Raw genomic sequence first — 24798 nt, 5'->3', positions numbered from 1 at the left:
CAAAACAAAACCAATTCCTTTTTAACAATTCAATGTCATTTATTATACTAACGCTATCTTTTATACTTTGTATTAATATTTCCTTCTTTTCCTCTTAGAAAAGAGAAATCCAAAATGCACTGAAACATTTAAATAACATTTTTCTACCTATTTTATCACAACAAATAATAAAACGGTTTCCCACCAATGTGCATCTTATTAATGACTTTTTCTGGAGTGTTCCAAGTTTCTAAAGATCTATCCTTAAGCAGTTCATATAGTTCACCATTTGCAAAGTCGAAATGATACATGTATTTCTGCATATGTATTTTAAATATTCTTAATTGAACATACATAAATTATAATTTTCTTTTTATAGTCTGTCTTTAAAATTTTCAAAGTTCCAATCCTATGAAATTATTTACATTGTTTCATTATATTAGTTTAATATATTTCTAAAAAATATTAGGGTTATTTCAGTTTATCAAGGAGAATTTAATTTTCAATCCGAAGAAAAGGAAACACTTCAGTAAGTCATTTCAAAACCTCATAAATTTTCTTATTTCATTCCTTATCAAAATGTCACAAATATCAAATAGCAAGTAATGCTTAGACTTTGGACAACTCAGAAAGCTTATTGAATTCATACTTCTAGGCACTTGCCTGGTTTAAAAAACACTAAAGAAAATTAACCCTTTCCTTTATAATGACCTATAAAGTAGGAGTTGTAGCACCTAAGATTTCTGGAATTTAAAATATAATAAATCCTTTGAATAAGAATCTGACCAAAATAATAATTGTAGCAACAAGCCTCTTTTTACCTTTGTCTTTGAATACATCTTGGGTATTTTAACTGCCCTCTGTCACATTGCACTCTAAGCTCAGATCCGATAGTAGATGTCTGAGCTATATAAGAATCTCTCCTACAGCGAAACTCAATATACTCGCCATGGAAGATAGATGGTCTATTGTCAAAATTCCATTTCAAGAGTAAATTATTCTTTTCCATTTCATCAAAAGATAGTGTGCAAGGCTCTGAAAGAAAAAAGAAAATTTTCTTGACACATCGTAACACTAACATCAAGTGCTGTACTTCCTACTCAGGATTCCCAGGCATTAGTAGCAAACAAACAAGGTTCTATTTTAGAGCATTGAGTGTAGCTAACAATCATTGAAATAACATTCTTTTCCTTTTTCCTTCCTCCAAAGTTTCAAGTAAAATGCCCATGAGACAAACTAGATTGATAGTTTGATGACTAATAATTTATGGAACTGGAGGAAAAATCTATTCTTAAAACTGAGTCCAATTTTATGACCTGATGGTATTCAAAGAGTTTAACGATGCTCTTCCTTTAAATTTACAGTTATTAAGGAATATCAATATTTGATTCAGATATTTTAAATCCTAGGCATTGAATGTATTATTTGTAACCGTACCGTTATATATTAACATGAAACAAAACAAAACAAACAAAATAAAAACTTAAGTTTAGGTTACCCAACAAACGTCTTTGACTTTCTTCCATGAAGAAAACAATGATGTTTTCAAAATGTCAACTTATTTCAGAAAATGGGGTTGCTTGTGTTCTTATTTACCTTCTGGATGGCCCAGACCAAGAAGTGTATTCTAAAATAGGTTAAATGATCCAGACTTGCTAATAGAAATAAGAATCATATAACTAGAATACATTAACACACTTATTCATTCAGTTCTGTTCAACTATTTATTGAATGCCTAATGGATCAGATGTTATGTTAGATGTTATAGATTTGAATTACTAGAATAGAAATGGACAGGTTTTAGTAGAAAGAGTCTAATAGGATTTGCCTAGTCACTGCAAAATTGTTTTCCTAATGAGTAGTATGATTTAGAATCTCATTGTTCTACACAACATGAATTTTTAATTAAAGCAAGTTAAAAAATTGATTCATGAAAGTACGTAAATGAAATTAACCCATGACCTTCTGCTCTTGACTATGACAAACTGATCCATATCAGATTAATACTTTTACTGAGAAGTTGAAAATATGAAAATAGGCCAAAAAACAATTATTTCAAGCAATTGAAAAAATACCAAAAACAGTTATGTGGCGGCTCCTGAGAGCAATATAACAATTGCCACAATTTCGCATTAATATCGGGTGGCTGTGCTATCTTGGCATAATCAGCCCCTGCCCCTGTGCGCTGGACTGGACAGTCAATGACGGGTAAGATCAGAAAGTGAGTTCTGACAACCTAAGACAGGCGCAGTCCCCGAGGGGAATTTGGTTCCCACCTTTTCATCCATGAAGAATAACTGGAATAATTAGGCCTGGGCGTTGTTAAGGCACCACCAAAATATGTTGTTACTCATTGCCAGTAACAAGGATCATAGTAAAGGAATGCAACTATGGAAACAGATTCTATTACTTAGTAAACAATATAGCCAAACAAAGGTATAAGAATAAATAATAGTATATGAAAAATATAATACTAAAGTAATAATAACAATGTAATCATAATTCAGATGTTCTAGAATGAACCTCCAGTATGGAGATTAGAGTATGAAATGTTCTTGATTTATACTTGATTTCTTGATAAATAATAAGCAAGATGTAATGATATATGACACAATGTGCACGTATGCCTTGATAAATGATTAACCATATTCTGTGCAAAACACAATGAAGCAATTACTGTAAAAATGTATAAAAAGAGAAGATTGTTTGCAATAAAGTGCACTCAGATTTTCACTCTCCCTTGAGTGTGTCTGTGTGTCATTCTTTCTTGTCCCTCGCCCTAATTCCTTCGATCACCTTTTGCTCATTCTCATTCAACCCTGAGATTGTCTCGATCTCCCGCCACTGCTGGGCTGGTCCGCGGCACAGTTATAACTTAAGATCCAAAGTTCTGGTAAAAGCTCCTTCAGATGAACTTAATAACATTTCTGTGCCATTTTCCTCTTGGGGAACATGTTGAAAGTCTGGTAGAAAATGGTCAGTAACAAGCAGATTTTTAGAAAATCTCATGGGTTGAGGATAGAACACGGAAGCTTGAGTTAGCCAAAGACTTGCTGTGTCAAGATCCTAGGGAGATCGATGTGTAGAATGAACTTTATACTCCACATGGCTTTCCCTTTGATCTCCCAGTAATATCAAAACCAGTTAGAAGGAGGAAACTTGGTTTATAACCAATTCCCAATGAAGAACCCTGCAAGGTGACAGGTGAACCCTGATGAAAATAAACTTAGAGAAAGTGTCATCTGTAATTGGAGGCCCCTTAGTGAGTATTTATTAGAACAAACTGGGTCATAGTTAGTTGTGATCTAGAGGAAACCATACAAAGCAGTGAATAAATAGGCACACTAATAACACAAACATAGCTAATTAAGCATTACCTTAGTCTCATATCAGCTCAATGAGGATAGAAAGTGAAAAATACAATTGTATTTTAATATAGACATATTTAGTAGTGCATACCTAAACATGAAGGTGGTGTAGTCCACAATCCATCTAAACAATAGGACTCCCTAGACCCTTGTAGAAAATGGTGATCAAAACATCTGTATTCTATTAAAGAACCGTTTTCATAGGTGCCTACTGTTGAACTAATAATAACTCCATTTCTAATAAGAGGAGGAGGTGCACACATTCCTTTAGATTCTGCAAAAATAATTGGAAAGCATACAATGAACCGCTGTAATAAAAATCCTGTGTTTGTACAATGGCTCCAGAAATAGAATATTTCATGTACAAGCATTTTTAAGATGACTCTAAAATATTTTTAAATTTCTGCAGTAAACTGCAGACCATAAAATTTATTATTGCAAATTATAATCTCAAATTATAATACATAAGTATATAAACAACCCAAAGATTAAGTCATAATTTTATTTTTCCTATCTAGTTGAAAGTGAAAGTATATGACATCCCTCGTGAAGACTTGCTTTTTGTACGTATTCATACTACAAGAAGGGAACAATATTTCTCAATCTACCTCAAGCCTTCTTCTGAGACTCTGCTGTCTAATAAACCCCAAAGAGCAATGCTTTTCAGGATTGCTGATTAATGGCAATAGGGTGGTCTATCTTCTGAGAGTCTGGTGATATTTATAAAAGTATTTGATCTCTCCCTTCATAACGTGGACTTATGAAAATTGACAGACAAAGCATAGTCATCTTATTTAAGTTTGGATACTGAACGGAAATTTATCAAATGAGTTCTGATTGTTTGCATTAAAAGATGGAGATGAATTGTTTAGAATCATTACTTTCAACCATAGAGACCACATTGATCAAGTAAGAAACTGTAAGAAAACATTATTGCTTTACCTTTTCTAAAACAGAAAGGATATTTTACTTCCCCTCTATTACACTGTACAGACAATTCAGCCAGTGAAGTTAATGGAGCTAAGTCATATCCTGTTTACATACAAAATCTATTAGATCTCCATGTAAGATCTTTCCTTCATATTTCCATTTCATCTCTATGTTATTTCTGCTCATGTAATCCACATTAACAGTACATGGCTCTGTAATACAAAATGCTCCTTGAAATACTTCGTTTATTTCACAAATATGAAAGATAATATTTAAAGGAAAAATTATGACAGGGCTCAAAATTAATATTTGATATTTATCCTCAAAGGTCCCTATCTTCTTGATTTCATTAACTAAAATCAAATAATTTGAAACATTGAAAACATCACTTAGGGCTATTAACCACTGAAGTTGATCATGATTTCCTTCCTATAGAATAAAATCCTTAAAATAGAACATGTATTTAGTGTGTGACTATTTGTGGGAGAGCTACACCAAAGAGAAAATGAAGATCTCTGACTTCATAGAGTTTAGCTTCCAATCAGAAGAAACATACATAGTAAGCAATAAATACATGGATTTTATAATCTGAGATCATCTTTAAGCCATACAGGATGAATTACGAAAGTGAGCAGTGGAGAGGAGAGGCTATCAAAACGACTGGGGTGAATGAGGTCGTTCCTTTAAAGAAGGTGGCTGGGATAAGCCTAAATAAGAAGTGATGTTTGCGCAAGAAGAAGGTTAAGGCATGAACTAAACTAAGTTGTTATCTGAGAGAAGACATTTCAGGCAGAGGGAGCTGAGGTGATAGCACACTTGGTATAAGAAGAGTAAGTGGCTGTAGAAGAATGAAAGCAGGAAAGACCAGGAAGAAGAAAATTAGAAGGTTCCTAATGCCTGGAAGAACATTTCACAGTTGGAAAATTCTGTTCCTCATCACTCTGTTTTTGCCATTTGTAGTGAGAGTACATTTAGTTGCAAAGGTGATTAAGAAAAACTCTTCCTACCCTGATGACAATGAATTGTCTTCAGTCAGTATTTGAGTTGGTTCATTACCACCTCATCTAGTCTTGAGACAGTTGTTCCATATATAAAATGATCAATTTCTTCAAACTGTATTCTTTATGAGGTTGTCCCATTACTAGCTCGTCCATTACAATTTCAATCCAGTCTCTGTCCTCAGAGAGGACTGTACTTCTACTCAGTGAAAATACCAATCACATTATCAAAAACATTTGTAAAAACAGGATAGCAATTAAAATAATATGTGAAAATCTATCAGAATGTGAATGGGAACAGTAGTCTAAGAATGATCTGTAAGACACAAAGCACTAAGGAGATGTTGAAAGAGCTTCAGATGTAAAACTTCAACTTATGGGCTTAAAAACACTATCAATAAAAGTAAAAGAAACATAAGAAATAGTTGTAATATACATGGTTGTTAAAGGGATAAAATAATTTATATAGATACAACTCTTATTCTGAGTATGGAAAAACGGCTGAATTGCAACCAGTCAGTTCATTGAAAAAAGCAGCCATTAGAAAACTGGAAAAATTCCCAATGGATTAGTAATTAGTTAAAACAAGTTAAATAATTGAAATTGTTAATAACATATGAATATTAAAATATTTATTGACAAAGTTTATGGAAACTACTTTAATTCAGTGAACATGGTGATGTAAAGCAGAATAAACTCTCTGAGGACAAATGGGTACTTAGAAACATAATTAAAATTCCAGATCTATTTGACCCATAAATTCCTATTCAGCCTATGTGGGAAAAAAGTGAAATAAAGATAAATGATTTTAAACATTAAAAAACAAAATTTTTTTAATGTACAAATATTGGTACTAAATGAACTGTTTGGAATATAAAATTTTGAAAACAGATGAAACATCCATAAAAAGTGATAAATTTAACCATGTAATACTTCACTATGTAACAGTATATAATCATTAAAATATATATTGTTGAAGAATAGCAAATCATGTTCATAATATAGTTTAAGTGAAAAAAAGGGGTAGGATTTCACAATAGCATGTTTTGTGAGTGAGTGTGTGTGTGTGTGTGTGTGTGTGTGTGTGAGAAAGGTTAGGAGACATTATCTGAGTCTTTTATTTAAGGCATTTTTTTTAAGGTTGCTGATATTTTCTGTTTTCTTCTAGTTGTTTCTTCTATACACTTATTTGGTAAATAACAATGAACGATTTTGTAGTTTAAAAGGCTAGTATTTTAATTAAATGACTTTTTATAAGATGTTCATCATATCATTGCCTCTCTGAAAGTTATGATGTAACAAGTTCATTGTAACTATAATCATCAGTGGCATTACTTTTATATATAACTCTTACTAGCAAAGTTAAAAATGAAGTAAATCTACGGGATTGAAGTTTGAAGTGAATGTCATTTTTTTCAAATTTATCTCAATTTTGGCAGTTATTTAGGCAGCTGCTGCAATTTTCCACTTGAAACTAAATGTTTATTACAATCATTCTTTAATCCAAAATATATTTTGAGTAGCTACAAGTTTATTTTTATTTGCTCAACAAGATTTTCAAAGGTGATAATGACATGAGGAAGCAGTGTTAAAGAAAGAGATCAACAATATGCTAATGACAGAACAGAATTAATTATTCTTCTCTCCCAATGACATTCTGCAAATAATACAGAGACTTTGAGGATGATAGTAAGGGAAGTTTCATTTAGAAGAAAGACAACACCAAAATCAATCAGTCATGAATGAGAATGTGAATATGTTTACCACCACTGAAATGCACACTGAAAATGGTAGAGTTTTGGTATTCACATTTCATCAGAGTTTTTAAAATAGTGGTGTGTTCAGAATCAATGTATTCCTGGCTCTAGGACAGTAAGGGTTTTCTGCTTACAAAAATGAGAAGGAGAAACACTTGAGGAGAAAAAAGACATTTAAAAGTCATCATTTCTGGGGCCTTCCTGGTGGTGCAAGGAGTTAAATCTCAGCACAGTGAAATTATTTGCAACCACTGCAGCATGAGTTCAATCCCCGAGGCAGGGTGATAACCCACAGGGTGCAGTAGTCCTCTCCTATCTCCCCTGCTATTCCCCTCAACAGTGTATTTCAGTCAATCTGCCTGTTCTGCTCCCTACTCTGTCTCTGGTGAATCCTCTCACCAATCTCCTTCCCCCACCACCCCACCCCGTGCACCTCTGGCCTACACCTCAGGTCTTGCATACATAAGATAAAAAAAAAAAAATCTCTTAAACAATTATCATTTCCATGCTATAAAACATTACATTAAAATTAAGATTAAATAAAAACACAAACATAATGGCAAAAGAAATTCAATGTATTTTGGTATAAGAGGAATCAGTCCTGAGGACCTAATATGGACAGCATGGTAAATACAATAAACAATATTAATTTTTCTACTTAAAAGTTGCTAAGAGTAGATTTTAAATCTCCCGATTAAAACAGCAAAAATGTTAGTAAGTACGTGAGGCAGAGTATGTGTTTCCTAACTTGATCTTGTTGAACATTTTGCTATACAGGCATGAATCAAATCATTACATGGGACACCTTAAAGCAATATTACATGTCAGTTACATCTCAAAAAGCTGGGAAAGACTTTTATAGTATCTTACCTAAACAAATAGGTGGGGATGACCATTTTCCTTGTTCACAATGAGAAATTTTTGCTCCCTTCAATAAGTAATATTCGTTGCATCTATATTCCACTGAAGATCCTGACATGTAGCTTGGCAATAATCCATCAACCACAGCCCCATTTATTACAGCAGGTGGAGGATTACAATTTTCATTGTTTTCTATAGAAAAAAAGTTATTTTAAAATTACATGAACTCATTACAATAGAATCATATATTGTCACCTACACTATAATACCTCAATATTTGTACTGTATAATATCAGACAATTCCTAAATTCACCAGAAATGAGAGAAATGATTCAAATGAAATATTTAAAAAATAATAAACTAGGGAAGAATGGAAAGCAAATACTTTTTGTAAGAGCAAATTTTTATATTTTACACTTTTCTTGATTGTGAACAAATTAGAACGTAGATGTTCTTAAAATTGATAGAAAGAGAATTGTTAGGGGGAAAAGGATGTCCCAATGCAAATTCCATATAGGCTTTGTGGACTCCACCCCCACCCCAGGTCAAAGCCAAAGACACTGGGAACTCCAAATCCCATCACCACCAAAGGGAAGGTGGCTGGGACCTGAGGGTGGGGTTAAGCAGCCAGGTGGATACAAAAGGCAGACACGTGGGCTTTGGGGACGCCGTTTTGGCTCTCCGCCAGCTCGCAGCGTCCAGCCAGGTCGGAGAGTGACTTTGGGTTTCCAGGTCGTCAGATCGGGTAGGACGCATTAAAGACTTTATTTCCCTATTTTTTCCCTGAGTTGTACATTTTCCTTATTTTCTTTTCTCTTCTAAATAAACCTTTTATTAACCTTTTGTGTGTGTGTGTGCTAGAGTATTCAGAAGTCCCTTTAAAGCGCGCGGGTGAGGACCCACAGCAGGAAGTTGCTCTATAACAGAAACAGTGCTCTTTAGCATAAAGATTTTACTCGGGAGGGCGGAGCAACATGGCGGCGAGGAGATGCTGCGAGTAAGCTCTCCCATTAAAAAAAGTTAATAGGGAGGGAAAGTGGCAGGTCCCAGTGAGAACTGGGACACGGAAGATAAATGGGTGATTCCAGCAAACTACCCGAAGAAGAAAGTTGCCATAAAAGAGGACTAGAAGGGAGGAAAGCGCAGAACCCTGCTCCGCTCCCAGCCCACAGAGTCGGCACTCTCCCACTGGCAGAGAGGAAGGGAAAAAACAAACCAAAATGACCAATAAGAACAAATTACGCAGCAAGCGGGACTGTGAGTGGAAAGGGACTATTTCAGCCACCACACCCCATGAACAGGAGATGAGGAAAACCCTGCAGGATTCGTGAGGAGGTGAGCTCCAGGCGCCATTAAACAGAGACCCCGCCCCCCTGGAGGAGGCCAGTACCAGCACACAGCCCCAGGCCGCCATTGTAAGCTTGCTCAGAAAAACAGTGCACTGGAAAAGCAAACGCGGATCCGGATCGGGATCGCGCGTGGAAAAGCAGCTTGGTTGAAAAGCAAATGCTGATTGGGATCACGGCTGCCCAGGTCCCCACGCCTTCGACCTAGGCTTGCAGGGAGACGCGCGCGAAGACCCTCATTGAGGTGAAAGTCCCTCACTGAGTATCCAGGAACCAGGCACCCAGGCACGGGAGCGGGGTGCAAAAGACGCCATTCTGTGGACACTGAACTGGGCTACAGCCCGCGTTCTGGACCTGAGGGCTTTGGAACTGAGATCCGGGGCACAAAATTCGGGGTGTGGGTTCTCCACGATGGTAGGGCACAAGGCAGACACAGCACCCCAAAGCCGTTGAGGTTTACCCTACCATTCCCACTCTGTTTCCTGTCCCACGGTGTGAAAAAAAAAAAAACAGCTCCCCAAGGGCTCTAGGAGAGATCTCGGGCGCCAAATAGCGACTTCAAACCAGCAGAGGCTCCTGGAGGAGCCAGTGGCCGGCTGGGAAGTTAGCCCACGCCGGGCCCCTGTCGACCAGTAGTCTGAGCCCACAGGGGGAGCGAGTACCCAAAGCCGGGGCAGACCAGGCGTGCAGAAGAGTGTGCCTGAGACTGGACACACAGGGAGTGTGCCCCGCATCACCATTTTAGAACAGGGACATTTCCTCAGTAAAGACTGCCTGCAGAAGGCTCCCTCAGGAGCCAGAGGTGAGCCGGGGAAGTTCGCCCACACCAGAACACCTCTGGCATGCAGTCCAAGCCCAGAAGGGGAGAGGGAACCCACCGCCGGGGCAGACCAGGAGCACAGGGGAGTGTGTCCCCACATCGGCATTTTAGAACAGGGACCTTTCTTCAGTAAAGACAGCTTGAAACTGACAGATGGCTCCCGGAGGAGCCAGAGGGGAGCAGAGAAGCTCACCCAAGATGCCGGCCAGTCCCAGCAACACAGTGTCCCAACGCATACAGCAAATTAGAAAACAGACAGTAGGGAGTAGAAGAACCACACGCAACAAAGCAACTCCTCAGGGAAGAAGCACACCACAAAAAGAAAACCGGCCCCCAGATTGCAACGACAGTAACTTGGAAGAACTTCTGAGCCTTCCAGAAAGAGAATTTAAAATTGCCATGATTAAAAAAATGACAGAACTCATAAAGGAAAACAATGAAAAGGGAAAAATAATCAACGATCAGAAGAATGAAATTGAGTCCTTAAAGAGGGAAGTAAAAGAAATGCAGGAGATCAAAGAATTAATGGAAGAACTAAAGAATTCTGGGAAAAGCAATGAAAGCAGAATAGATGAAATGGAAGAACGAATAAGTTCTCTTGAAGACCCAGAAATAAAAAGAACCAAAACAGAAAAGGAAAGAGAAGTACGAAGGAAAAAGAACGAAGAAAAAAGTGGAAATATCGGACACCATGAGGAAAGGAAATATAAGAGTTATAGGAATACCAGAAGGAGAGGAGAGAGATGTAGGAACAGAGAAAATATTCCAGGAGATAATTGAAGAGAACTTCCCAAATGTGAAGAAGGACCTGAAAATTGATATACAAGAAGTAAGAAGAACACCAAACTTCCATGACGAAAGGAAAAATACAGCAAGACACATAATAGTGAAGCTCCGAAGAATCCAGGACAAGGAAAAAATAATGAAGCTGACAAGAGGGAAGAAACAGATAACATTCAAAGGAAAACCAATCAGGCTGACATCAGACTTTCTGAAGAAACACTACGGGCAAGGAGAGAGTGGAAGGACATAGTCAACAGACTCTAAGAAAACAGATGTCAACCAAGAATACTCTATCCCGCAAAGCTTTCCTTCCTCTATGAAGAAAGAATAAGGACCTTCCCAGACAAACAGAAACTATGGAACTTCATTACCAATAAACCCCCACTCCAAAAAATACTACAAGGAATCCTAAAGCCAGAACCTCAGAAGGACAAATAACAATGAAAGAAGGCAAGGAAAAAAAAAAAGATATTAACAGAATAAATAAAATCAAAGGAAAGACAAACACAATGGCAAATACAGATGCTAACATATCAATATTAACCCTAAATGTAAATGGACTAAACTCTTCAATAAAAAGACACAGAGTTGCAGCCTGGATTAAGAAACAAAACCCAACCTTTTGCTGTCTCCAGGAAACACATTTAGCTACAAAAGATAAAAATACACTCAAAGTTAAAGGATGGAAAACAATCCTACAAGCAAATGGACCAAAAAAGAAAGCAGGAACAGCTATACTTATATCAGATAAAACAGATTTCAAACTCAAAAAAATAAAAAGGGATCCCAACGGTCACTACATTATGATCAAAGGGACAATACTTCAAGAAGAAATAACACTAATTAACATATACTCACCAAACGAAGGAGCACCAAAATATATCAGACAACTGTTGTCATCTCTGAAAACAGACATCAGAGAAAACACATACGTAGTGGGAGACTTCAACACACCACTATCAACAATGGATAGATCAACAAGACAAAAAATAAGTAAAGAAACTAAAGCTCTAAATAAGGACCTAGAGCATTTGGGCTTAACAGACATCTATAGAACACTAAACCCCCAAAAAACAGAGTACACATTTTTCTCAAGCGCACACGGATCATTCTACATGATCGATCAGATACTGGGGCACAAGACAAACATCAACAGATACACCAAGATTGAAATCATATCAACCATCTTTTCTGACCATGAAGGCATCAAACTAGAAATAAACCATAAAAAGAAGGCAAGGAACTTTCCTACCACATGGAGACTAAAAACCACACTACTGGAAGACCACTGGACTAATGAGGAGATCAAAGAGGAAATTAAAAAATTCTTTGAATTGAATGACAAGGAGGACACCAATATCCTAAATGTATGGGACACAGCAAAAGCAGTAATAAGAGGAAAATATATAGCAATAGAAGCTCACATCAAGAAACAAGAAAGAACGCAAAGAATCAACCTAATCTTGAAGCTCAAATATCTAGAAAAAGAACAACAACAAAACCCCAAAACCAGTAGAAGAAAAGAAATAATAAAAACCAAAGCAGAAATAAATGAAATCGAAACTAAAAAATCAATCCAAAAGATTAATGAAACCAAGAGCTGGTTCTTCAAAAAAATCAATAAAATAGACAAACCCCTAGCCAGGCTCACAAAGGAAAAAAGGGAGAAAGCACAAATAAACAGGATCAGAAATGAAAGAGGAGAAATCACAACGGACACAGCAGAAATCAAAAGAATAATCAGTAACTACTATGAAGAGTTGTATGGAAACAAGTTCAACAATCTAGAGGAGATGGACAAATTCCTACAACTGTACAATCACCCAAAGCTAGATAAAGAAGAAATAGAACACCTAAACAGACCAATTACAAGCAGCGAAATTGAAATGGTAATCAAAAACCTCCCCAAAAACAAAAGCCCAGGACCTGATGGATTTACAAACGAATTCTACCAAACATTCAGAGATGAATTGGTGCCTATCCTTCACAAACTCTTCCAAAAAATTGAGAAGGAAGGGACAATACCAAACACGTTCTATGAAGCCAACATTACACTAATACCAAAACTGAATAAGGACAACACAAAAAAAGAAAACTACAGGCCAATCTCCCTAATGAACACTGATGCAAAAATCCTCAACAAAATTTTAGCTAACAGAATCCAACAATGTATCCATAAGATAATTCACCATGACCAAATAGGATTCATTCCAGGGACACAAGGATGGTTTAACATCCAAAAATCAATCAACGTTATCCAACACATCAACAAAAAGAAATATAAAAACCATATGATAATATCAATAGATGATGAGAAAGCTTTCGACAAAGTGCAACACCCATTCATGATAAAAGCCCTTGAAATTCTTGGGATACAAGGAACATACCTCAACATTATAAAGGCCATCTATGAGAAGCCCACAGCCAGTATCATTCTCAATGGTGAAAAGCTGAAAGCAATTCCATTAAGATCTGGAACAAGACAAGGATGCCCACTCTCACCACTGCTTTTCAATATAATACTGGAAGTCCTAGACAGAGCAATAAGACAAGAGAAAGACATCCAAGGAATCCAAATAGGAAAAGAAGAAGTCAAACTATCACTATTTGCAGATGATATGATAAAATACATAGAGAACCCCAAAAACTCCACAGAAAAACTAATTCAACTCATCAATCAGTTCAGTAAAGTGTCAGGATACAAAATCCACACGCAAAAGTCAGTAGCCTTCCTATACACAAACAATAAATCTGAAGAAGAATAAATAAAAAAAAACCATCCCTTTTATTATCGAAACAAAAAAATCAAATATTTGGGAATCAATCTAACAAAAGAGGTAAAGGACCTATACAAAGAAAACTATAAAACACTGTTAAAAGAAATAGCGAAGACACAAAGAAATGGAAAGACATCCCCTGCTCATGGATTGGAAGAATAAACATTATTAAAATGGCCATCCTACCAAAAGCAATATACAGATTCAATGCTATTCCAATAAAAATTTCAATGTCATTCTTCAAAGAAATAGAACAATTATTGATGAAATTCTTATGGAATCACAAAAAACCCCGAATTGCCAAAGCTCTCCTGAAAAAGAAAGAAGGGAATGGAGGCATCACACTCCCAGATTTCAGGCTATACTACAAAGCCATAATCATCAAAACTGCATGGTATTGGAACAAGAACAGACATACAGACAAATGGAATCGAATAGAAAATCCAGATATAAACCCACAGATTTATGGTCAACTAGTCTTTGACAAAGGAGCAAAGACTATGCATTGGAGCAAAGAAAGTTTGTTCAATAAATGGTGCTGGGAAAACTGGGTTGCTACATGCAAAAGAATGAAGCTTGACCACTACCTCAAACCATACACAAAAATCAACTCAAAATGGATTAAAGAACTAGACATAAGACCTGAAACCATAAAATATATAGAAGGAAATATAGGCGAAACAATATGTGATTTGCACATCAAAGACATCATTACAGATACATCACCCAAAGCAGTGATAGTGAAGGCAAAGATAAACAGCTGGGACTACATCAAATTAAAGAGCTTCTGCACAGCAAAAGAGACAATAACAAAAACAAAGAGAAACCCCACTGACTGGGAGAACATTTTTGCACCCAACACTAATCATAAAGGACTGATCACAAAAATCTGCAAAGAGCTGATGAGACTCAACAACAACAAAGAAAATAACCCAGTAAAAAAATGGGCAGAAGAGCTAAAAAGAAACTTCTCTGAAGAGGAAATGCAAATGGCCAACAGGCATATGAAAAAGTGTTCAACATCACTTGTAATCAGGGAAATGCAAATCAAAACTACCATGAGATACCATCTTACACCAGTGAGAATGGCAAATATTAAAAAAACTAGCAAGAACAAATGTTGGCGAGGTTGTGGAGAAAAAGGAACTCTCCAGCACTGTCGGTGGGAGTGCAAACTGGTCCAACCACTATGGAGAGCTGTGTGGAGATTTCTTGACCTACTAAACATAGAGCTTCCATATGATCCAGCAATTCCACTCCTAGGTATTTACCCAAAGGGCACAGAAACATCAATTCCAAGAGCACCTGCACACCTATGTTTATAGCAGCACTGTTTACAATAGCTAAGCTTTGGAAACAGCCAAAATGCCAAAAAATAGATGACTGGATCAAGAAGATGTGGTACATATACCCCATGGAATATTACTCAGCATTCAAAAAAGATAAACACATGCAATTTGCAGCAACATGGATGGCGCTGGAAGGGATCATGATCAGTGAAATAAGCCAGAAAGAAAAAGAAAAATACCGGATGGTCTCACTCATAGCAGGAATCTAGAATACTTAAATAAGGGACCAGGAAAATGAATAACTATAAGAAAGTGAAAATCAAAATCAACAAAAAACTATGAACCAGAGACACTTTGTGGGGGTTGGGGTGCGGGAGGGGAGGGATTGGGGTCAGAATGGGGGGGTTGCAATTGTTTGGGGAAAATAAAAATAAAATTTATTATAAAAAAATAAAAATAAAATAAAGTACCCAATGTAAAAACTACAAAAAAAAAAAAAAAAAGATTTTACTCAGTCCTGAAACTCTCTTTTGTCACTATCCACTTTTACACTTTTCATTCTCATTCCCTTTCATCTTGGATCTCAATCTTTGGATTAAATGTTCCATGCTTTTCTGTCTTTTAAAAGTCTTTATCTAACTCTGCTAATTTCTTAACAACCTTAATAGCTTCTTTGTTACACAACAAATATCCCAGGTAAGCACATTTATGGAGTGCTCTCCGGGATCTGATCCAGCAGTGAGAAGGATGATAGGAAGACAGTACTCAGGCAGGGTGGCACAACCTGGTTGTGCCCTTCGGTTTTTTGTTTCCTAATTATTTTTATAGGCTTACATTCTATAGATGGCTCCAAAGACACAGAAAATACAACAAAGTAGGTATAGTTTCGACGTGTTCCTAAATCTTCTAAACAGTCACCACTCTATAGATTAAATGTGGATAAAGGAAATTTTTACACAACGGGATAAGCTATTGATGTCAAATGCAGCAACACACCAACACACTGAGGGGCAAGTGTCCATTTTCCACATGTACAAGTGATTTCTTTTGATCCACGGAGATAATAGCCACGTTCACATCCATATGTCACTTTATCCCCACTGTAGTAAATCTTAGAGTTTAGGTTTGCTGCCCCATTCCTAATGAAGGGTGTTTCTTCACAAGCTATATTCTCTGTTTCTTCAGGAAAGGGACAATTTAAAAAGAAGAGAGTAGTTATCAATACCGGCAGATCTGATTTGAGGGAAAGCTTATCTGAGGCATTGCTAACCAACACATTTTGGAGGATCTGTCCATTTTCCATTCTCACAACGTATTTCTTCTGATCCTTGTATCTCAAAATTAAGTTCACATTCTACACGAACTATTTCTCCATGACGATAAATTGTTGAATACTTCTGAATCTTGGAGTTTAGAGGCAGAAGGGGAGGAGGACATCGACTTCTTCTTCCTAATGAAAAGAGAAATCCAGTATATTTGGTCATAAAATTACCCCCAAATGGAAAGTAAGGTTTAATTAGCATGTTCATCATGCCAAGTGGCACAGGAAGTATGGCAGTCAGACTGCGGGGTCACCTCCTTGGTACCCCGCAACTTAGGTTCACCGTCTCAGGTGGTAAATATCTCCAGGAGCAGAGACGGCCATATGCATTTAACCAATAGGATGCAGCAAAGGTTATGAGATATATGTGATTATCTGAGTGTGGTTATGCAACAAAATATTGTAACCCCATTCATACTGAGTGACTCTTTCTCACTGCTGATTTTAAAAAGAAGACAACTTCCCCATGTGTGCTTCCAAACAGGGAAAACCATGTGACAAAGGGCAGGGGGCTCTTCCATTCAGCAATCTGCAAAGCTCTGAATGCTACCTACAACCAGAGAGTTTGGAAGCAGATTTGGTCCCCAGTTGAGCTTCAGATAAGGCTGCAGTCCCAGCCAACACCTAGACTGTAATTTTAATAGACACAAATACAAAGGACCCATTGCTGCTATGGTCCAGAATCCTGACTCACAGGAACAGGAGTTCCTGTTCCTACTGTAAAATGTCTCATTTTAAGCTCTAAACATTTAGTAATATCGCTATGCTCCAACAAAAAACAGAAATAGCAAACACTTTACATGCATATCTCCTTTATTCCTAAAATAACTATTAAGTGGGGACTATCATGCATGTCTCCCATATTATAAATGAACTAAAACATATGAAGTAAATTAGTAATTGGAGGATCTGCTCTTGAATGGATGTCAATCTGAATTAAAATCTACTGCTCTTTAGCTACAACATTGACTATGTTAGTTTTCCTTTACTGGTATGAAAAATTACCATAATTTATTGGTTTAAAACAGCACAAATTTATTCTGGCATCTCTGGAAGCCAATGTCCAGAATAGTTTCACTGGGGCTAAAGCCAAGGTATTAGGGATGCTGCAGTCCTGGAGTTTGATGAGAGAATCAGCTACGCTGCCTTGTCAAACTTCTGGAAGCTGCCTGCATTGCTTGCACATGGCCGTTTCTCCTACTACTCCAGTCTCTTGCTTCTATCATCAAATCTCCCTTCTATAAGGACACTTGTGATTATTCATCAGGATTTTCCCAGGTAGTATTTCTACTTCAAAATCCTTCAGTTAATCACATCTGAAAAGTCCCTTTTGCCAAATAGGCTCATTCCAAGGATAAGGATATGGCTATCTTTGCTAGAGGGAAGGGATGGCAGAGAGGAACTTTATTCAGCTTACTACACTGCCTGTCCTACACCTGGTGACTGTTTACTGGAGAAAATAGCAAGTCATTGGCATGCTGACTAATCTGAGTGGGGATGGGAACAAAATAGAAGTTAAGTAGGTCTTCCACAGATGTTTTAAATAACATGCTACAGACTCTAAGCTAACAATCTTCCTCTCTTCAGTTAGAACAAAACTATCGAGCACAACAGAAAATTTAAAAACAAAGTTATTGTTTGGTGCATTTAATGAATTGGGATAGTTTTGGGCACTCCCATTCATGTTCTTCGTCCAATTCCTGTTCTTATTCCTCCTAGCACCTATTTCAAATCTCCCCACTCTCTTTCAAGTTCGACCTTGCTGTCCTTCTCCCTTCTATCTATAATGACATGAATTATCATACAGAGATGAGATTGGGTGCGTTCAGGGTGGTATGGCCGTAGACAATAGAAGCTATCAAGTCCTTTACCACTCCCAACCCTTCCAATTTTTAAATTTCTATTTCTCTTTTCAGGCTCAGTTCACATATTAACCATCACCTCTGTAAATGCTATCTCTCACCATACCAATTAGAACATCAATCTTTGTTCATACACTTTGCATCTAACTTTATCACAGTATATATGTATTTATGTCACATAGTTACCAATTATTTTTTTAAAGATTTATTTATTTATGCATACAAGAACTGGTGTACAGACCAGAAATGCGGGGGTGAGACGATTCACTAGAGATAAAGGAGGGAACAGAACAGGCACACTGACACACTGACTGAAATTCACTGCTAAGTGGAGCAGTGCGCAAGACAGGAGAGGTCTGCTGCGCCATGTGGGTAACTCTCTGTCCTGGGATCAAACTCGTGCTGCAGTAGCTGTGGATAGCTTCATAGTGCTGAACCCCTTGCGCCCCTTGCTGAACCCCTTGCCCCAATTAATTTTTTAACATCTGTCTAATAGCTACACTAAGTTCCCCTTCATATTACACTGTGGTATGTTTGAATGACTGTTAAACTGATGTCTTCGAAGAGGTAATCTTAAAAATTGCAGAAGAAGAAACTTGACCATAAATAGCCATTGCATTTTAGGATAGCTCTAATTAGATAAACTTGCTTTGCATTTTGATTCATTTTCATTCATATTGAGCTGCATTTTCTGCTCTCTACCCCATTATTTTGGAGACTACGTTCTCATTAGAAAATGTATGGCCAGGCGAGCAGACCTCTCTTGTCTCTCCAGCTGTTCCTCTCAGCAGTGTGTTTCATCATTCTGCATGTTCTGTTCCCCACTCTGTCTCTGGTGAATCCTCTCACCCTCCCATGCATCTGGCTCGTGTATAAATAAAATTAATCTTTAAAAAAAAAGGGAAAAGGAAAATGTATGACCAAATAAGATAGCACCTCAACAAAGCTGGCAGATAGCTGGCAGATAGCTGAATCTATTAATCTCCAATTAAAAAGTTATTCATTACAATGAGTTTTAAATTTCATGTAAAAAGTTTAAAAATAAGTTTAAAAGATATATTACTGAAAAAAGCACTGATATAAAAGAAAATAGTTATTTATTTTAAAAGATAGTACTGAAGACAGGAATTAGATATCACCACAGACATTTTCTAAGTTCAAAGAGATTAAAACATGGTATCTCTTTCTATGTCTCAGAAATTTTAAAATTTACCTTCACCTACAGGATATTCTGGGTACCAACCAAAGTTATAGCACTGAATTAAATCTGATGCAATTACATAATAATTTTCATGGCAGAAAAATTGAACTACATCTCCTTCTTCATAGGTTTCCTTAATAGGATGAAAATAACCATTTTCTATTAGTCTTAAAGAAGAGCATCTTGGGCCTCCCCAGTGGCACCGCGGTTGAGCGCTGGGTTGCAAAGCTGCCCGCAACCATGGCCGGTTTGATCCTCGGCCACAGGGCGAGGATCCGACATGGAGCGCAGACCTCTCCTGCCGCCTGCTGCTCCCCTCAGCAGTGTACTTCCTCAGTCTGCTTCTTCTGCTCCCCCCTATGGCTCTGGTGAATTCTCTCACCCTCCTGCACTTCTGACTGTACCCAGTGATTGTATAAATAAATAAATAAACCAAAAAAAAAAAAGGAGCATCTTAACTCTAAAATGGGAAAACAAAGAGGTGTTATTCTTCCTACTAGAACAATATTCATCTACTACTTATTTGCTTTTTTATAAACAATAAAATTGATAGATTTACCATATTTTGTTATGAACAAGAAAAGTATGTTAATTTGTATAGTAATTAAATAACATTAGTCTTATTGCATTATCTGAACTAAAAGGAATTTGGCTCTTTAAGAGCTTTAAATGATGAAAGCCTGCTACCTACATAATTAAAACCAGAAGCAAAAAAGAACTATGTAAAATGCAACATAGTTAGAATGACAATTTTATGGGTTTATATATGAAAAGAAGTTTATTGAGTGGGAGTAGGTTGTCTTCCAAGTGAGCACCTACTAAATGTTAGACATAACTACTGATATCCTGTCATTACTCGAGACATTTAAGCTCGTTGTCCTCTTTAATTTGTACAACCTACACAGCACCATATACATATATATCTAAACATATGTATATATGATATTGGTTCATATCATTATATAGTTTTCAGGTGTACAACATTGTAATGTGACGTCTGTATATGCTACATTGTAAACCCATCAAAAATCTCCACCACCATACAGTTGAGCCCCCTTTATTCATTTTCCCCCATCTCCTTCCCTTTTGGTAACCACCATCCTGTTGTCAGAATCAAGAGGTTTGATTTAATGGACCTGGTCTTATTTTAACAACAGTTATCCATTATCTCATGTTCCCAAGTTCATCATTTCATTTGATCAATAGTGGTAAAGAAATCAATGACCACAAGTGAACTTTACTCTATGGACTTACAATTGAAAATTAGAGTTAAAATGTTACTCCTTTCATGTAGTTTGAGTTAATTATTATGCTTCTGCCCTTATGGGTTATCAATTCCTATTTACCTCTGGCATGATCAATATTGTAAGTTAACATAGTTTTGTTAAATTAAAACTATTCAAAAATATTTTGAATGAAATATACAGCTTGTGACAAAGAGACTTAGACAGAGGTTGTAAATAATTAACTTTTTATTCAAGAGAAGTGTTCTGTAATTAATGAGGAACCCCTACTGCTTTAAAATTGTTAGTCTTTATTAAGCATGCCATTGAAGATGAGGTCAAAAGACTTGGCTTTTATCATCTTGTTAATCATATCAGGAGAACTCAATGCAGAAGGTAAAAATAATTCTCTTATTTATTATCTAAAAAATATAAAGGAAATCCTAAAATTAATTGAATTTGGATTTTTAATATATGCTTTCAGTTGGGAACATCAATTTTACTAAAAAATATTTCTTATAATTTTAATACTTAGATATTTCCCTTTGGGCAAAACTAGCAAAGTATTCTTCTAGTAACATACGACAATACACCCTTTGCATATCTAGATTTGGGGGGATAGAAGAACAGTATCTAAATACCTTAAGGGTATGATCATTTAGAAGTTATATGTTAATCTTCATTGTTTTTTAAATTTTATTTTTACATTCCACATGCAATTGCAACCACCTTATTTTGACCCCATCCCTACTTTCCCCGCCCGCCTCGCCCCCTTCCCCCCCCCCCCGCTCCCCCCCTCCCGTGTGTCTCTGTTCATAGTTGTTTGTTGATTTTGATTTTTTCTTTCTTGTAGCTATTCTTTTTCCTGGTCCCTTATTTAGGTTTTCTAGATTCCTGCTATGAGTGAGACCATCTGGTATTTTTCATTTTCTCTCTGGCTTATTTCGCTGAGCATGATCCCTTCCAGCTCCAGCCATATTGCTGCAAATTGCATGTGTTTATCTTTTTTGAATGCTGAGTAATATTCCATTACGTATATGTATCACATCTTCTTGATCCAGTCATCTATTTTTGGGCATTTGGGTTGTTTCCAAAGCTTAGCTATTGTAAATAATGCTGCTATAAACATACGGGCGCAGGTGTTCTTTGGAATTAATGCGTTAACCTTAATTCCAATTGCTCACTGGAAGCCACTCCTAGCACGAAAAAGTTGTGCAATTTTAATTCTGTTTACATAAAGTAAGAACTTAAAGTGGAAAATTTGAAAAATAAGAAGTAACTGTAAATTTTCAGCAAGATTATCAACTGTCAAAAAAAAATTTGATTTTTATCCTAATGCTTTATTCATTGATTGAAGTCATGAAGTTGTAATAAGTAGGAGGACTATATAATTGACTACGCAAATGAGGACACTTTGGGAGTGAAAGGAGGCTCTATTAATAAATATGTGTCCAACACATTTAAGCAGGACTGTCCAGACAAACCAAAACCTGCGGACTCTTAAAAAAATATTCATAACCACACAGCCTCGAGTGTGAGTTACTGTGAACATGAGGCAGACAGTTGATGAGTATGGGAGGACAGTGATGAGCATTATTAATTTATAGGGACAAGAAACCAGTCAGGTTATGAAATGTCCATAGATGTCGGAAACAAAGCAAAATTACTTGGAAAAATAGACACCTTCGGGAATTTGTTCAAAAAAAATATCCTCCAGATTATACTTGACTTTTAGCTGACAGTTTACTACAAATTTTCTACTGAAAAAAAAAAAAGATAAGCTATAATTGAAGTGATGAAAGTGAGATACATGAATTCACTTTATTTAATGCATCTAATTATACAATAAGGTAATATTTACATAGTTTTTTTGGTTTTCTTTTTCTATCTAAATAGGGGGAAACCACCTGATATAATTATTGTATCTCATGAAGACACTGAAATAATCAACTTAATTTTCTAATTATATGGTTGTAAGTTTGGTCCACAAAAATATTCAGTTGCTTAAAGACAGAGGCTATGATCTCATATGCTTTTGCCCACCCCTACTGGGTGTCTTGGGCAACAATGAAGTCAATTGTACTTGTCACGTCAGAGGATTGGCCTATGAAGGGTGCTACTTTTCCTTTACGTATATATTTACCACTTTATCCCTGATAAAGGGGATTCTGGATTATGTTCCCCTAAACCAAACTGGGATGTGCATTTGATATTTTTTTAAATATTTAAACCCTTCTGTTAATTATGTCTCATTTACATGTTTTTCATAGATGAAAGATGACCAGAGATTTTACTGCCTTATCGCTATTCAGCTCCATGTTGCTGAATCTAGTTTGCTGTTGTTTAAGGACTGCATAGTGTGCATATGTTTTACTTATCCAATCTTCTAATGATGGCCACGTGGTTACCTCTAACTTCCTCCTGGACAGAAATAACTGAAATGAATGCTGTTATATAATCATTTTATTATAGCATGTAAGGCACAGGAGAACTTGAAAAAGCCAGTGGCCAACAATGTTGAAGATGACAGAGGGTTTTATCTGTCCAGTACAACACATAATGAAGAAGCCCATAATAGACACCAGTCACTGCAATATATCAAATACAAGGAATTTGGGGATTTGGAAACTGGGGGTCTTTAGTCAGAGCAGTGCCAACACAGAGTAGATATTAGAAGCCAGTTAGCAGTAGACTGAAGAATAACTAACAGATGGGAGAGTGGAGATAGCAATTTCACTGGGTCTATGGCATGCCTACTTCAATTTGCCAGGGACAAGCAATCCTACCAAGAGTCTGGAAGGAAAAAAATCAGAATATTTATAAAAATCTACATGAGAACTTCAGAAGCCAAGAAGCTTAAAGTGGAAAGAATGCTAACATAATATACACTGAACTCATAGGCCCCAAGTGGAGTATCATGAAATAGGTGATGACTTTGGAGAAATCAAGAGTCCAGGGGACATAAATATATTAGATGAGAGATATGTGGGGATATGAGTGATACAGTGAGAATATGATGTTCAGAGGGAGGGAGGGAGGAGCACAGGGGACTGTGCTGATGGTGCACGGGTGGACTGGTGGAGGAAAGTCTATGGGGGACTACACCTGATGGGGGAGTGGGAAACAAATATTGTTTCAAAATGAACAATGGAGTAAAAGAAAAGAAAAAAAGAATATGATGTTATGCTCATTTTATTCCCATTTTGTGCTGTGATCGGAAAGAAAAATAATACCCACTCTCTTGTTTTCATGTACTTGGTTATTTTAATGGGTAGTCATTCCTACATTATCCACACATTTTTTTTTCAGGAGTAACATTTAATAAGCCTTATATTCCAAATGCTGTCTACAAACCTGTAAAGACCAAATACAGAACTGAAGATGAAATCACATATGAATGTAAAGTTGGCTTTTATCATGCAACCTGGGAAAATAAAGTAAAATGCACTGTTACAGGCGGGTACCTGCTCCAAGGTGTAACTGTGGGTTCCATTCATAGCCTGATTTACATCTTAATTCAATTAAGCACAGAAATGTGGATACAATTAATCAAAATATTTGTCATATTGTATATATAACAAGAAGCTTCTTTGATTTTCAAAGTAACCAATTCTATATAGGATCAAAAATACTTTATAAATGTAAATCTTTTTATTTTTTTGGCTAGTCAATGTTAAATATATGTATATAAATACATAGTTCTCAAACTAATACAATTCTAATATCTGAGCTAAACACCAGGTAATAGTAGTAGCATCTACAATCTAGACACTTGTTATTTACTGCTATATAACAATTTTTTTCCAAAGCCTATTGACTTAAAAAGATAAACCATTATCATCTCTGAGCTTCTAAAGTTCAGGAATTTGGGAGTGGCTGAGCAGGCTAGCTCTGAATCAGTCTCCGTCTTGCAGTCAGGATGTTAGCTAGGCTAGAGTCAGCCCAGCCTAGGGCCTGCTCTGGAGGTTACATGACATAAAAGAAATCATCAGTACTTGCCCACCTGGACTCTCCACAGGTTGCTTAAAGGGCACTGACTCTCCAGACCTAGTGATCTCAGAGTAGGAAGCCTCCATACCATCTATACCTGGACACACATTGGTGGTTCAGTCATATTTGTTCTTTCTTTTTTTCAAAGATTAATTTTTATTTATTTATGTAAACAAGAACTGAGGTGTAGGCCAGAGATGTGGGAAGTAACAGGACTCACCAGAGACAGAGTAGGGAGCAAAACAGGCAGATCTACTGAAATACGTTGCTGAGGGGAGCAGCTGGCAAGACAG

The 24798-nt window shown here is 36.6% G+C and overlaps 1 protein-coding gene across 1 annotated transcript; it reads right to left on the bottom strand.

The window, feature by feature from the left end:
- Window positions 1-796: 796 nt before the first annotated feature.
- On the bottom strand, window positions 797-24591 carry LOC311178816 (coagulation factor XIII B chain-like; the record flags this gene model as incomplete). Its single annotated transcript, XM_084245547.1, is given in 9 exon segments — window positions 797-1014; window positions 3439-3621; window positions 4290-4382; window positions 4385-4489; window positions 7903-8085; window positions 15905-16087; window positions 16179-16358; window positions 19305-19520; window positions 24519-24591. Coding segments are annotated over 9 exon segments (1434 nt in total).
- Window positions 24592-24798: the final 207 nt, after the last annotated feature.

Source organism: Talpa europaea (assembly GCF_964194135.1).
Source record: "Talpa europaea genome assembly, chromosome: 10".
NCBI classification, from domain to species: Eukaryota; Metazoa; Chordata; class Mammalia; order Eulipotyphla; family Talpidae; genus Talpa; species Talpa europaea.
Note: the sequence above shows the minus strand (reverse complement) of the source record. Positions and strands in the feature narration are given on the sequence as shown.